The sequence below is a fragment of the Phaethon aethereus genome (genome assembly GCF_964289735.1).
Source record: "Phaethon aethereus genome assembly, chromosome: 5".
In the NCBI taxonomy this organism is placed as follows: domain Eukaryota; kingdom Metazoa; phylum Chordata; class Aves; order Phaethontiformes; family Phaethontidae; genus Phaethon; species Phaethon aethereus.
In genome coordinates, this window is record NC_138579.1 from 53,370,450 (window position 1) to 53,386,703 (window position 16,254).

Below are 16,254 nucleotides of genomic sequence, written 5' to 3' on the forward strand. Positions count from 1 at the left end.
CTGGTCCTACATATCCCATCATACATCTCATACATCTACCCTGTTTTGCATAATATTTACCTGGAACAAAACAAGAAAAAAAATTCTAAGAACAGGAGCCTCCCTCAGAGGCCCAGAGCCTTGTTTATGAATAAACCTGGCTAAACTAACATTCGCACTTACCCCTCCTGGTAATTAGGATTGAAAGGCGTTTATTCTGTGCTTGAAATTGAGCTGTGATAGGATGCAGTACAATTTACCAGCCATTAAGTTGAACCATGACCATTTGCTTTTATAAAAAGCTGTATTATGGATCCCAACGTTTTAATATAAAAATTTACATATATACATTTTCCCTGAATTGTTCCATCCCCAGCAATTCATGCTATCTGTGTAAAAGTTAGAGCAAGGGACTCTTCCTGTAGATATCTAAGCATTAAATCCTTACCAAGATTTAGCCTTTCAGGTAACGATATCACAAATCACTGTGCTATAAAGACCAAATGCCTCTACACCTACTCAATCACAAAATTTACCATGATTGTAGGGAAGGGGCAAGATCAGTTTCTTGATGAACAACCATTTTATTTTAGAAAACACAAGTGTGGTGACTCTACAACAAAAGCACACAGAAACTATAGCCTTGAATCTCATTATTGAAAAGCCAATTGGAGTATAAATAAAGACACATGCTTTCAATGGTAAATTTAAGATAAGGGATTCATAACAAAACTTAGAATCATACATTATGAAAAGACAGCTTTCAAAGGTCAGAAACTGGGATTTTTGGTGCTGTATTTTAAAAGTTTCAGTATCACTTTTAGCTATATTAAAAAAAAATTCATGCTCTACTGCCAGTGCTACCGAAAGGCTTCTTGAATGTAGGTGGTGGGTGGAAAAAAAAAAAATAAAATCAGCTTTTCAGCAGATATTAACAAAAATATTTTAAGCATAGGGCATGAAACAAAGTGTGGGGAATAAGAGAATACAGGTCCCTTTCCCTATTCCAAACCTGGCTTTAATGTTCTCATGAATCACTCAAGAGCCTAGATTTCAAGTGTACATTCATTCCAACTCTTGAAAATATAAAGGTCTATGGCTATTGTAGAAAGTATTTTAAATCAAACATTAAAAAGATAAAACAGCAACATTGCACATCACTGGAAAAATAAACTGGTGCATACTATTTAAAGTGCATTACTTTACCAGCTACAAAAACAGATACCGCAGAAATTTATCCAACAGATGTAACTGGTGCATACTGTAAGATTCTGCAGCTCCAAGATGAACTGTTATCTGAAAAAATAACACTAACAATAAATACAAGCAACCTACAACCTCCTCCAAGGATTAGTTTATAACTCAGATATGTTAAATTTTCTCTCACAAAGAATTTATTTCCATCTGCATCAAATAATAATAAAATGACTACAGCAACCGTAGTCTTAACAAGTCACTGAGCAACTCATAATGCCATTCAAAGATTGTGAAGCTACTTTTCATGCTTCTTATTTCAGATTAAAGGGAAAACTACAATAGTTTTTCCACTGATATAAAATGATAATTGTGCTGAAATATAGGTGTAAAGAAACTAGCCTTATAACCAGATCATACATTTCTGCTTCTTTAATGTAAGACAACACCTTAAATAATTGTTTCTGGCTTCAACAATTTTCCAGGTATAAAAATCTTTCCTTCTGCACTTATTCTTTGAAATAGTCATGGGAATGCAGAAGCAGTATCTGGAGTGCAATTAACTGTGGAAGTACATTAGGGCTCAGTCCTGTTCTCTGCTACAGCAATATATACTGTACAAGTTAAGAGTTACCTGTTAAGATTTTACAGATACATAACAATACCATATGGGAGGATAAAGCCCCAAATGCACGCCAGCTAATATATTGCTTTGGTGCCCAATGACTAGATTGAATAGAAGATGCTCATTACAAATACCAACAGCACAACCTAAGAAATTTACCTTATTAAATTAAAAATCTTCAATCAGAAACAGTTGAATATATCACAGCAATGACTAAATACTACAGGACAAGGAAAGGGGGTTCCTTTTAATTTCTGGCAGAAATAGGCTGCTTGATGAAACCTAAATAGTTTAACAAACCAGTTATGCTTAAAGAGCAAACCCTCCATGGAAAAAAAAAATTTTTTTTTTTTCTTCAATCTAACAAACAGTAGTAAATTCTGTACTGCATAGAGTTACTTTGTAAGAACAAGTTTATGAAAAGGGTAGAGAAAGACAAAAAAGCAGCATTACTCGCCACCCCATCAGAATATAGCCACACAGGGCACAGCTGATAGTAAATATGCTTCAATGATATATTGTAGGACATAAGCTAAACTGAGTATGTACAGACTGAGAAAGAAAGTGAAAAAGATCCAAATGTCCAAGGAGAAAAGGGGTATAATCTTTCACACAGGATGCGCTAACAGAAAGCTGTTCAGAAATTCTTCCTCTAGCTAAATCCCTGGCTTGGCAAGTAAAAATAAGTGGTGTCAAGGATAGGGACTATGCAGGAAGTGGGGATCTATGATTCTTCAGCCATCTGAAGCAAGGAGTTGATAGCTGCATCCTTGTTCCCTCTCTGAGCTTCCAGCACTGAGCGGATTACTTCCCTGTCCATGTTGGGAAACATGTCCTGGATAGATTTCAGGTCCTCTTCATTACACAGGTGCTGAGGGTTGACCGCAGGAGGTGGTATTGCCACTGGTACCATACCTGGATTACAGACCGCAGGCATCCCTGCAGGCAAAAAACCAGAAGAACAAGGGAAAAAAACCAAAACACACATGAGTGAGGGTAGGGAAAAAAAAGAAAAAGAAAAAAGCATATGATTTTGAAGAAAGTGGCTTGACTCGCCCCAATGCACCAACTTCAGCATTTTTTTTTTTAACCTGTACTCCAGGAAAAAAAAAAAAAGATTGCAGAAATTATACCTAGACTGTTGCAATCAGAATACAATTTTCTGGAACAGGCTCTCTGCCCAAGTTATGTTCCGTAAGTGGTAAACTGCAGTATGGCAACAAGTACAGCACAAAATTAGGTACGAATTGCATTACCCAGGTTTACACATAAATCACTAACCAAACACTAAGCCCACCACAGAAAGGTGGGGGTGGTTTTTTCTCCCCTGCTCTAAACTCCAAAAACAAGGCACCCATCATATTTTAGTTCCTAGTGTATTTATGTTGCGATCAAAAAGATGGTTTTACATGAGCAACATACATAAGTGATATTTAGAAACTCATTGAATGCAACCTCTATTGCATTCAAAGGAATGCAAAGTACTTAGGTCCACTAGGAAACTGGACCACACTCGTAAGTAAATTTTAAGCAAATGTTTTTCCCTGGTTAAAGTTCCATCCATTTCAGCCTGCAAAGTCACAAAACAGCAAAAGCGCAATTACTCTTATGCCTATAGGGGTACACACTGCTTTTCCCTGTTCCTCCACCAGAAGACAAAATTCATCTGGTATTTTTCATGAATTTCTTGTATGTCTGTAAAATTAAAGCACTGTCAGTTTACAAAGACAGTTTTAGAAAATTAGTTTTCTAGTTCCTATTAAAATGAATTACACAAAGTCCCTTTTCATCACTTAACAACTGCTATCATTAATTAAGCATAGATCCATTGCTAAAAAAACTACTATTTGTTTTATAAAACTGAAACCAGGTATAGTACACATCCAGAGTCTTTTGTTAGTGTTTCTGAAAATGGCATATTTCATTTCTTCTTTAAGTAGTTCCAGACCCCTGATTATCTTAGTCCCACACCTTTGTTTGTTACTTTTCCATTCTGCTGTATTGTTTCTATACTAGGAGAAGGAGAACTACCTGCATCTAGATGCAAACATGGTACTGCTTCATACAGCAGCATGATAAAGCTTTTGTATTTGTTCTCTATTTGCTTTCAAGCATTCTATCCACAGTTTCAAATACTGTTCACCTGGTATTTTCATAGAACAGTCCACAGTAATTCAAGTATCTTTATGTGTAGTAATGACCAATCAAGAAATCATCACCAAATATATATTGGTTAAGATTTTTCTTTAACCACAATACCTTAACACCAGCCCTAATATGTGATTTTATTTCCCATTTACTCTAATGAGATCCTTCTGCAACGAGACTTAGAAAACTGCTGAGAGTTTGTTTTGACAAATTGGCTATTAGTCCCATTCCCTTGATTAGTTTTTAAAAAATGTGATGCACCTCACCAAAGGCCTTCTGCCATTAGGGGATGACTCATCACTTATTTTTATCTGTTCATCACCTTTTCAAAATAGCTATTTAACCACAAGAGGACCTTTATTGTATCAGAATATCATATGACAGGAAGAGTCCTTAGCAAATAACATTTTCAAAATGCAGCTGACAAGGCGATATACACAGACCACATCATTCTTTCCCACATACTCATACACCTATAATTTCTAAGGTATGAGCTTTTCCTACATAACCATGTCACCTCCTTCTAAAGTTTACCCAGTTAGTAGTTTGTTTTAAATCACCTTGTTCTAATCCCCATAGGTTTTAATGAGTTTATGCCATGGGGAAAACAGCTATTTCAGAACTGTTTTTAAAAAAAAAAAAAAAAACAATACTCAGTTTGCTATTCTCCAGTCCTCTGAAAGCAAGAGTAATTAAACAATACGTTACATATTGCATTTGGAAAAAAAAAATCCAAAATACTGATCATCTTAGCAATTAGTGTTAAACTCTAAAATTATCATCTGAGGCTCCTTCTCCATAAAAAAAGCATTCCTTCCTAAGAAGAACAAACCCAAACACTTTCTTCCTCCGCCCATTATGGTCTCACATTCCAACTGGGTTGTGGTTTTTTTTGTCCTCCCTTATATACTTATATCTTTATAGTCACTTAATTACCTAAATGGTTCTAGGTTCTCTGCTTCTTTAAAACAAATAGTTCTCAAGTCCTTATACATTTATTCTTCAAAAGCTTTGTTAGCCAACCTTATTACCAGTTTAGATTTAATATATAATTTAACTCTCACATTCCCTCATTTAGGCAGACCTACCAATTGTTGGTAGAAACCTACTTTACTGCTTTATTGCAGAGACTTTTTAGGATTCTCCAAAAGCGCCTTTTTTTTTTTTTTTACAGTTTTTATTTCACCTGTGTAGTTTTCTTTCTCTGACCTTAATTACTTCTCCTTAAGTTAAACAAAGGATGAACTATTTGCATCACCACTATTATACATCTTCAAAATAAGGTACTTTTTGAACTAGGTTTCATATATTACTCAGGAATATATCAAAAGCTGCTTCTCTTTTATTGAATTCTAACTACTCAAAAGCATAACAACATAAAGCAGATCTACAATCAACATAATTTTAAAGTGTGCCTCTTTGCAACCTCATGACTCTTTTAGCATGACTAAAGTACTGAAGTGATCAAACATATTGCAACTATATTATACTACTTCTAGTCAGACTTAACACCTCCAAAACAAAAAAAACAGAGTAAAGAGCAATTTCAATACTTACTTTGTCTCTTCAAGATTTTATTTAACCTGTAACTATTGAATCAGAAATGTCTATGCTCACTCTAACTTGCACAAATATTTTAGCATCTCTGTGATTATCATTTTTCTATCAGCTTTAAAAATACTATATTAAAATTCACATTCAAGGTTGGATCAGCTAAACTGATCTTAACTTACATCATCTCTGGCTGACAAGGTACTGTAACTGAATATAGTCTGACTGCGTGCATTGCAACCGAGATTTTACCTAATGTATTCTTTGCTATTTCTTTCATTTACTTGGACTTCTGTCCTATCAGAAGGGATGCATTACTGAATAGTAAGCACCTCCAAATTTATCAACGTTGTCCAATTTTTATTTTAAATTTCCCCTTGTAATCATCTGAAGTTTAACTAGAAGCAAAAAAGGAACATAGGTGCTTTAAGTTTAATGTACAGGCTGCATCTATTTGAAAAGGTTCATGCTGGCAACCTAAAGAAATGTCCCTCTCACCATAAATTTATTACCTACACACTGGAACCATGTCGCTGCCAAGCCATTTGCATTGCACCACTACGAAGGATGCTGCAACAACCTAAACTTTAGCTCTAGAGCTTCTTATGCCATTTAGACGATGGCCCCCAGAATTCTGTCTGGCACTATCTATTTGAACATCTGGCAAATCAGACCATGTGTGCACCCTGGTGGCAAACCACTATGCAGTCCTCACCAACACTGCAAACACTTTACCCAATAATCATATCCAACAGCATTTCAGATTGCCTGTTCTATAGCTTCAACAAGCCTCAACTCATTCCTTGTGCTTCCTACAAACAATCTAGGCATTTACAAGATGCGAACAAAGATTTATGGCCTCAAAAAATAAAGTTGCAAGATGCCTAAAAGAACAGAGCAACAGAAGTTAACGTCTTACTTCTAACATAAGCTTTCTAATATTCTTCAGTAAGTCATCAGCACCCTAAGATTACCCAACTATCAGCCTAAGTTGTGTAGGAACTGTCCATATAAGAGGTCAGTTGAAAATATTAATCCAAATGAAACATGACACTCCGACTACCACAGCATTCTACAGCTCACCAATAAAGTTTGTGTCCAAAAAACAAGACCAGCACACAGGGTTTTTTGTTGTTTTCATCAAAACAAGATAATTATGAAGCCAGACATCTGCACACAGTATTCAAGAAGTATTATCAATATAAATATTCAATTTTAGAGACAAGAAATTTCTTATTAGTATTGTTTTTCACTAATGATTTTCTAAATCCATTTTCTCGGCTCTTACAGTTCTAGAGTTAATGCTGTCTACAACTACACTGTATACAAATAGAATTTAGTATCACAGTGATTTTTAATAAAGTATTATCATGACACATTTACTTTTCATGAAACTCAGCATTCAAGCTATGCAAATACCAATTTAAAGAGTACCTTGGTTTCATGCTTTGTTCTGCACTCAGACTAAAAGCATCCATTTCTGATTTACAAAATAGTAAGCAAGACTTAAGCATAAGTTAAGACTTAAGCAAATGTCAAGAACTACGCACTAAAATTTAGCAAATATAAACATATACATGCAGTTATTAGAAAAAGTTACAATAAACTTCAAAGTTATCAATGTTCAGTAAAAAGCTGCTTTACATGTTAAGCACCTCACTTCACTAACAGGTGAAAACTGAAACTAAACCACATAAGAATCCACTATAAATGGAATTGCACACTCCTGTGTTGCTCTCAGATATTAGGTAAGTGTTATAAATCAGAAGAATGAAGCACTGTTTTCCAATTCAGTGAAATGGCCACGACAAACATGCTGGCATAAGCAGTGACATTCCAATAGATGAAAAGAGTATGTACAATAGCAAGTCAATTGCTGTGAGCAGCAAGGGAAGCAGCAAAGCGGCCTTCACAGGGTAAACTTCTTCTAACTGCACACAAGGCATTACACACTTTTTATTTATTTTCTTGTTCAGTCAAGTGCCCTATGTTTAATTTCTTGACTCATCATTATTCCATCCCACGCACAGACCCTTTCAGAGTAAACTCTGGAACCTTCTCAGCACAAATTCTTTCATTTAAAGAAAGAAATCAGTATCATCTTTTTAAAAATATACCAACAGGTCTTAATGATATTTGCTTCTGAAAAAAATTCAGTGCTAAAATATGCAAGCCATCATCTCAATTTTTTTTTTTAAAATGTTGCTTCTTTGCAAACTACTAGCAAAGTGAAGTGTATGGACCCACAAAAAAATTCTGCAATGCCACTGCTCTGAATAAACCAAATACGCTACAACCACATCAGTCTTATTTACAGCATCTTTCTGAAATTCAGAACATAAAGAAATGACATTTCATCTCACAGAATCATAGAATTTTCTGAACATACTTGATTGAAGACCAATGCTTTTATCAAAGTTAGGGATGTCACAATATCTTTGCACAATTCAAAATCAAAGGTGTCATAGTAAAATGAGTCTAAATTGATGGAAATTGATTTATAGTAAAGTAATTTGCCTTTAGAGTTCAAGTCTGATGCTCAACTTGATGTGGATCCAAAACAGATGTGCATGAAAGACACACTGATGAAAAAAGTTTTCTTTTTGAAAAAAAGGCTTATTTGAAGATTAACAGAAGGCAACTGGCAGGCTGTCTTCTCAATGTCATTGCGGAACTGAGTTCTTTAATTTCAAGTTTCCAAAAAGTCATGACGTTATCTGCTTCTCCCCATACCTTGCAGTAGCAAAATAATTGCAAGATTGAAGTTTCTCTTCTAGGAAACTATACTATCACCTGTGCTCACTGACATACAACAGTTTCAGAATATTAAGATCACACTTTAGCCATCAACACCACTACCACCAATTACTTTAATCATTATAGCTTGAAGCTGAGTGGATGCCTTTAAAGACCCTCCAACAGGTTAGAGGGGCTTTAACCATTTCCAGGAGACACATTAAATTGTTCTATTGTGACATCCAAGTGGCAATACCTTGTGAAACAGTCTGCTGTAACAATTAAAGCTGTTCAGATAAGTTCATGCAAAAACTTGAGTCAATGATGATGGGAGTGAGAAAAGAGCTTGGAAACTTACCCAGAGCAAAGTATTCAAGCCCTAAAGATAGGTGAAAATGAAGGGGCAAGGGGAAAGGAATAAGACATGGGAAAGAAATATTAATCTATTTTTAAAAGGAAATGAACCGTTTTGCTTCTGAAGGTGAAAGTTGGATAAACTGATGCAATTGGGTAAAAACTAAACTACCTAATATCAAAAACTAAATGCTGCTTCAGCCTCACAACTAATTTGCTTCAGCACTCTGAACAAGTTTCATAAATGTGTTTTTACAGAAGTAACAATTAGAGGAAATGTTTTCAAAATAAGTAAGCCAACAGGTATTTGCTGCAAGGTTTGCATTTTATAGCCTACAAAGGACAAAATACATCCACAGTTTTCTGAAAAAATACCAGTAACATCACAAACCAACCAATGAAACAATACAGACACCTAAAGGAGTAAAATGTACATATACACACAACTTTGTCTCAATGAAAAATTATATTCTGGACTCTGACAGAGCCCTGAAACACATATGTTTTTAATCTACTTTTTACATAGGTGTTTATAAGTTAAGTACAAATAGATTTCGTATTTATCCCATGAATACTACTTTTTTTACCTTACTGTCTTTGATACACTACCCAGATGATCAGCTTAGACTGTAAGCAACCAGTATACCACAATTCTACAGCTTAATTTAAAGTTTTTAATTCTTTAATTCTTTTAGAAAGAGAAATGGGAAGAAATGGTAGATAAACTCAACTTTTAGAAGAGCAACAGTACTGACCAGTTCAAATTTTCCCAAACCCAATCCATAGATATCATCTATGGCAACTACAGTTTGTAGCAACTACCACTACTGTCAGCAGGTTTTATTTAAAACTTTTGAAATTAATTAACATGGTGCAAGAATATTCTATGGCCATTTCTGATTTCATCAGAGTTCTGTAACATGTACCATCAAATGTGGGGGAAAAAGCATTACTTGTGTTGGCATTTCAAGCTTCATCTGCTTATCACAGTGACAACCAACCAACCAACCGCTTGCTACAACCATTTAGCCCAGTTTGTATGATACACACACATGTGCCAGGAATTAATCGCTTCGACCTTAATTAGAAGGTTACTTACATATGCTAAGTTTTGAACAGAGATTTTGTGTTACGGAAAAAACAGCTTGGCCTTTGTAACAGCTGTATTTGACAACACCATCTCTAAAGCACAATTATTTTGGACTATTAACAACTGTTAAATTGCCTGGATAAGCATTTTAGTCCACCCATTGTATTTCCATCATAGATAAGACTTAGAATATAACAGTCTTGCCCAACAGTAGAGTCTCATCCATTTCAGATTAAAACACTATTCAGTGCTGCTCTTCCACTCTTCTGAAGGAAACAAACAGAACTTGCTTATTGACTACACTCATTTAAATGGATAGGTAAAAAAACCTGAACTAAGAAGATGCGAAGAAGGTAAACATTTTCCTGTGGAGCATACTGATGTCCTGCCATTGCCATTCTTGAGTGAGTCTCAAAAAGACAAAACCCTCTACAGAATTCCAAAGAAATTATACCAACAAGTTTCCCCAGAAGATACAATGAATTCAGCTGGGCAGGGAAAGCCAGCAGTTTGCACGCACCTTTCTGAAAGAGTTTACAGCATCCAGGAGGAGCATCTAGTTTAGTATATAGAAAACATTCTGAACACTCTAAGCCTTCCAAGATGCACTATTGGTTCCTTTATAATTTGAAATTACTTTAAGCCATACAATTAAATGTATGAAACAATAAAAATATTCTGAAGTCAAGTCAATTTCAAAGTCTAAACTAAGCCATCCATCTAATTACTATGAGTGGGTGAATAAGCAAAAGCTTTAAAACTCAGTGCTTTGAAAAATTTTGATGGTGTGCACAGAAATTCTAGAACACCAAACACGAAGCACAGTAATATTAAAAAAAAAATCAAAAATACAAAAATCTAAATACATCTAAGATGGCTTGTAGTACGTTTGGCATTTATAAAGTCAAGGAAGTGCATTCAAGCCTTCCCAGAACAAAACAAAAGTTCAAATCAAGGGGTGGGACTTCACAATGCTTTAAATAGACAAGTCATAGAATCAGGAAAAATTTTTAATCAAGAAGATTATCATAGCAGTAATTAAACATGATGGATCTTTGCAGAAGGGCAATGCTCCAACATACAGATCAATAATAGTTACATAAAGCCAAATTCTTATATGCTGTCAGGTATTACTATCACTTGCTAAATATTAGTTATTTCTTCACTTGTCCAAGTAGATTTAATAAGTATTTATCTTGCAAGTACTTTCAGTAATACAAAATCTACAGAACACCAATATCTGAACATGAAGATACACCACTGTGCTTGTTTTTCAACTTTGAAGGTCTACTATGAGTTTTATCTGTTCAGTTCTATGTCTAGTTTCAATTATACCTGAAACTAGTCTCTTCATTTCTACTGTTTGTACTCTGATGGGCACAGTAATTTTGCACTACGAATATATTCATTTTGATCTGTTTAAGAAATTCTGTAGCAACCTTCCATTACATAGCTACATGTAAGCACCCCAGCTATTGTTTTTCCTTTAACCATACACAAGAAAACTATGTTTGATGTTCACTAACTGCTTCAGTATATAGGGATGCAATGAACCTACAAGCAAAAAGAGACATGACATCTAATTCAAATACAGAAAAGCTACACAGAGGTCTCATGTACCACAATAGAATCACACTTCAGGACGCACACACAAGTTGAAACTAGTTCGTTGGCAAAGCAAGCAAGACTTAAATCCTGAGAATTAAGCTATAGAAATAAAAGCACTTTAAATGAAGCAAACTGCATGTTTTCATCAGGGAATAAAGTATGTAACCAAACTTCTCCATGTTTTGCTCTAACTTAACTCTATGAAAATTAAACAGGAGGTATAAGTCTTTAAGCTACATGCAGAGTCTTCTGCAGAGGAGGTTTGTTTTTACAGAGAATGAAATTTTAAATTCAATCAGGAATTGAGTCTTAGAAAAAATACATTTATCTGTGTTAGCCCTTAGCACTGCAATTATGTCCCACACACTCTATCACTCATTCGTACACTGTATGCAAATAAATTCAAAATATGTAAATGTATATCTTATTTTCACTAAAAGGTACACATACTGCTGAATAAATGGTCATACAACAAACAGGAGCTTTTAAGAGCTCTAAGTGAAACACACAAAAAACCCAACTGAGCTTTACTTATCACTTATCCAAGTAGGGCAAATTCAAACTTATTTACATACTTTAAACTTTTCATCCTCGACAGAAAAGCTACAAAACTGAAGTTAACACATCTTTCTATATAAATCCAAAACTTAGTTTGCACAGACTAAAAGAACTGACAATACCTGCTTTAGCTCTTCTTGATGTATTTATATAACTATCCAAAACTTAGTTTGTACAGACTAAAAGAACTGACAATACCTGCTTTAGCTCTTCTTGATGTATTCATATAACTATCCAAAACTTAGTTTGCACAGACTAAAAGAACTGACAATACCTGCTTTAGCTCTTCTTGATGTATTTATATAACTATCCCAGCGCTCCCTAACATTTTTATTCACTGTGCTACCCACTTCACATACTGTGTAACAAGTTTCCAACAAAGCATCTTCAAAGACCACAGTAGAGTCAATCCCTTTACAGGCTATTTAAGCTGCAATTCTGACAGCACAAGTCATTTGGTGCACTTTCTGAAGTCTGAACAGTTTCACACATGGATTGCCACCATTTAAATAAGCACACGTTATATTAAGAGTGCAGCCTGATAGATATTTAGTTATTCAGTGACCTGACATAAGTCTAAAATAAACACTCAAAAAGAGAAGCCTTCAGGCTACTTGTTCCAACTTGACACTCATTTTAATTCATTTCATCAAACTCTTGCAGCTCCCTTAAACAGGATACAAGACCGAAAGCAGATCTAAACTTAATTTGCTTGCTCTTCCTCTCCCAAAAATGTATCATGGGAAAAGTGGTTACACGCAAAATCATTTATTCCTTCCTTTACATTCCAAAAATCACAAGAAATTTGGTAGTTATTTCTGCAAAACCCTTCATCTGGAAGTTTTAAGAGTCTTCAAGTAGAGAAAACATACCTGCTATAGGCACATATCCAACTCCTTGCTGATATACAGTGGGCATCAGGACCACTGGCTGGGGCTGCATCATCATGGCAGCTGGCAAAGACTTGATGCAAAAAGCACAACAGACAGATTAGAACTACTCAAGAAATAGAAAAAAATAAACCAGCAATTAAAACAATTAAAAGAGTATTTGCAAAAAATCTGTCACATTGCAAATCCATGTCCCATGTTCAATACTACCATACAACTAAGTGGTGCTAATCTATATCAAGCAAAATGTGTGGCAAATTAAGTGAACTACCATCCTTAAGTGACAATTAATTTACCTGTAAATCAATATAAACATATCATGTCAAACTAGCCTTTTGCAACAGTTTGATACATTTTGCCACAGAAATTTTGTTACTGAAGCAAATTATTTTAAAATATGGGTTTAATCAGCTTTCACACCTTACTCTTATGAAATGAATATACAACATATTCATCATAAATGAAAACTTAGAGCAAACCTGAATTTTATTAAACAAAGTATACAGCTTCTAGAAGCAAATTTTACTTCAAATTAATTACCTTAGAGGTAAACCAGTACTTTAAACAAAATATCAATTTAAGTCCATTCCCTTTTACTACCCCAATTCCTGTTCAGTTTGGTCCTATTAAAAGGTCAGATTCTATGTACAGTACATTCATGGGCAGACAGTTTTAAAAGTTAATTACGAACTCATTTCTTCTAGGAATAACGTAACAACTGTTCAATTGTGGGGCAGAATGTGAATTTCAAACAGCAAGGAACATCTGTTCCCAGTTGTGCACTCAAAAGCAGCTTGGAACTTTTGATCATGTACAAGTGTAGTAGGAAGCATTCAGGACTGCACACGCTACACATGCTATGGAACAGCTACTTAAGACAAAAGTGATAGATGACAGAATAGTCTATGAGCTGTTACATGGACCAATGTAAGTCAGTTCATGACTAGGAGCACCAATTGAACGAGAATGGAAGTAAAAAACAAAGTAATCAGGAAGATCATTCAAACTAACCAGAAAGACCTAGAACAGAGAAGAGTTTCTATTAATTTTACTTTTAAATTGACATGACTTTCTAAAGATTTTTGGGGAAAAAAATAACTTATTGTTAGATTCCATGAAGCTTCTTTTAAATAATTATTATTATTAAATTAGAAATGACAATGGACCACTTGACTGAGGATTTCTTTTTTATATATAATTTACCCTTTTTAGCACAGGAATAAACTTAAGTTTTGTAATTGCAAACCCAGATAAATAAATACGCATTTACCACCCCACCAAAAAGTATCTACTGCCTTAACTAATATTTTTGACTGCTATTCCTAAAGTTAACCACAATTATTTTAAATGCTAACACACATAAACACCCAGTAAGGTACAATGGAACTACTTCTACCTCAAACTAAAATATCTCCCTCCCACTACCCAAGAAGCTTCTCTCCTTTCTTCCCCCCACCCCAAACTTGGCTTACCGTGTACGACATAACCAGATTAATCATTCCTTCCTTGTCATCACCCTGCCTCCCACTCAGGCTATACCATTCATCCTCCACACTTCCTTGTTTCAGAGACTCAGGAATTGTAATGTGTGTCCAAGCAATGCGGTCATCCATTGAAAAGGCCCGCTGGAATAGGATTAAAAAAATATTATCAAGTTAATTGTCCTGGAGAGAAAAAAAAAAAAACACACACAAAAAAAACACCCTAAAATTATTCTTGACTCACACTTCCTTCAGTTTGATGCTATTTCATTTTGCCAATTTTATTTTTAAGCTATTCCTTTTGAAATTACTAAAATGTCAGTAAATATTTCAGCCATCTCCTTTCCAACAAGGATGAATGATGCCCAAAGTGGGATTATAGACTGACTGCAGATAATTAATAATAAGAAATTGAAAATTTGAAGCAGAATGCTTCTAGAAATACAACATACTAATATCAACACAGTTTGTGTGAATCTAGCGACATCATATCAGAGGCCATTAAATGAATGTAAACAGCTTCTGTTTACACTGCTACAATAGGCTGTGAACTTCAGTAATTCAAGAGCAGATGCAAGTACTGATCTGCCAGCCCTGTTGCAGCAATGAAACAGACACTTTAACCAATCAACTAAGGCCATGAAATAGCATCCCAAAGCCCCACTTGTGTAATGACCACACAGCTGGTGCAGCATTGAAGTTTACTGCACACAGTAAGAGAGGCAGCAAAAAAAGGCAAACCACAGACTTTAGCCTCAGTTGTAGACTCTTAGTTTAAATTGCTCCAGAAGTTATGTTTGTGCTAAGTCAAAGTCAATATCCTGATCTGGAACAACTGAGATGCAGGCACATATTCCCTGCTGCCAACAGGAACAACATACTAGAATTCAAGATAGTACTCTTCTAGAAAAGCTTTGTGAGCAGACCACCTACCAGAGCTGTTAATCAGACCCATTCAATCTCTAAGAAAATTAAATTGTTCAAAGGTTAGGTATTTATTACCACTGTGTCCTAAGTAAAGCACAGACAGATGCCTACAAGCCCACCTGGAACAAAATTCAGGTAAGTATAGATTAAGCTACATTTCTGCTAATAAACCCTGCTGACTACACACGGTCTGTATTTGACCGTTTTGTTCTCAGCATTTCCGAGCTTAGGAAACCTTCCAAGTTCCTCCTGGGTTAGATTAACACTTAAGAATTTCTGAGTAAAACAGCATTGTATAAACAAGCTATTTTTAACAGGGACAGTACAGACTATAAGACTGCAGGGCATTTTGATAGTGAAGAGGAGCTTAAACACCACTCAGACATTTTTGCTTCCATCCCTTCGCAGAGAATCTTGCTAATGCCCCTTATCAGCTACCAAAAGAAAAGTAACAGCTCTGCCATTCTTGGGGAAGAGTGAAGCCTTATTATGCATTGCTGCTCCGGGGATTCTGAAAAATTTTTGTCATCTCCCAGATGACAGCGAAGGAACAGCCCTTGGTAACTGTCCTGGTTTCAGCCAGGATAGAGCTGGTTTTCCTCACAGAAGCTAGTGTGAGACTGTGTTTTGGATTTGGGATGAGGAACTGTTGATAATGTGCTGATGTTTTGGGTTGTTGCTGAGCCGTCAAGGACAGTCCAGCTTCTTGTGCTGGCCTGCCAGCGAGCAGGCTGGGGGTGCACGGGGAGCTGGGAGGGGACACAGCCGGGACAGCTGACCCAGACTGGCCAAAGAGATATTCCCTACCATACGACGTCATGCCCAGTACATAAACTGGAGTTGGCCGGGGGGGCGGAAATCGCTGCTCGGGGATGGGCTGTCGATCACGGGGTGGTGAGCAATTTCTGTATTGGGCCTCACTTGTTCTTGTACATTCCTTTGTTGGTATTATCATTATTGTTCCCTTCTTTCTTTCTGTCCTATTAAACCGTGTTTATCTCAACCCACGAGGTTCTTCCTAATTCTCCCCCCCGTCCCATTGTGGGAGGGGGAGTGAGCAAGCGGCTGCGTGGTGCTTAGTTGCCAGCTGGGGCTAAACCACAACAGTAACTC

General features: G+C 35.8%; 1 protein-coding gene across 3 annotated transcripts in view; it reads right to left on the reverse strand.

Moving 5' to 3' along the window:
• Positions 1–2,357: 2,357 nt before the first annotated feature.
• The window catches only part of TOLLIP (toll interacting protein), a gene marked incomplete at its 5' end in the record, with an annotated part of 32,596 nt that continues 18,699 nt past the window's right edge, over positions 2,358–16,254 (reverse strand). For all 3 annotated transcript variants that reach the window (XM_081999874.1, XM_081999875.1, XM_081999873.1), the window contains 3 exons: positions 2,358–2,737; positions 12,716–12,806; positions 14,206–14,358. In XM_081999874.1, the coding sequence (XP_081856000.1) occupies positions 2,523–2,737; positions 12,716–12,806; positions 14,206–14,358 (459 nt within the window). In that variant the 3' untranslated portion in view covers positions 2,358–2,522. The remainder of the gene's footprint in view (positions 2,738–12,715; positions 12,807–14,205; positions 14,359–16,254) is intronic.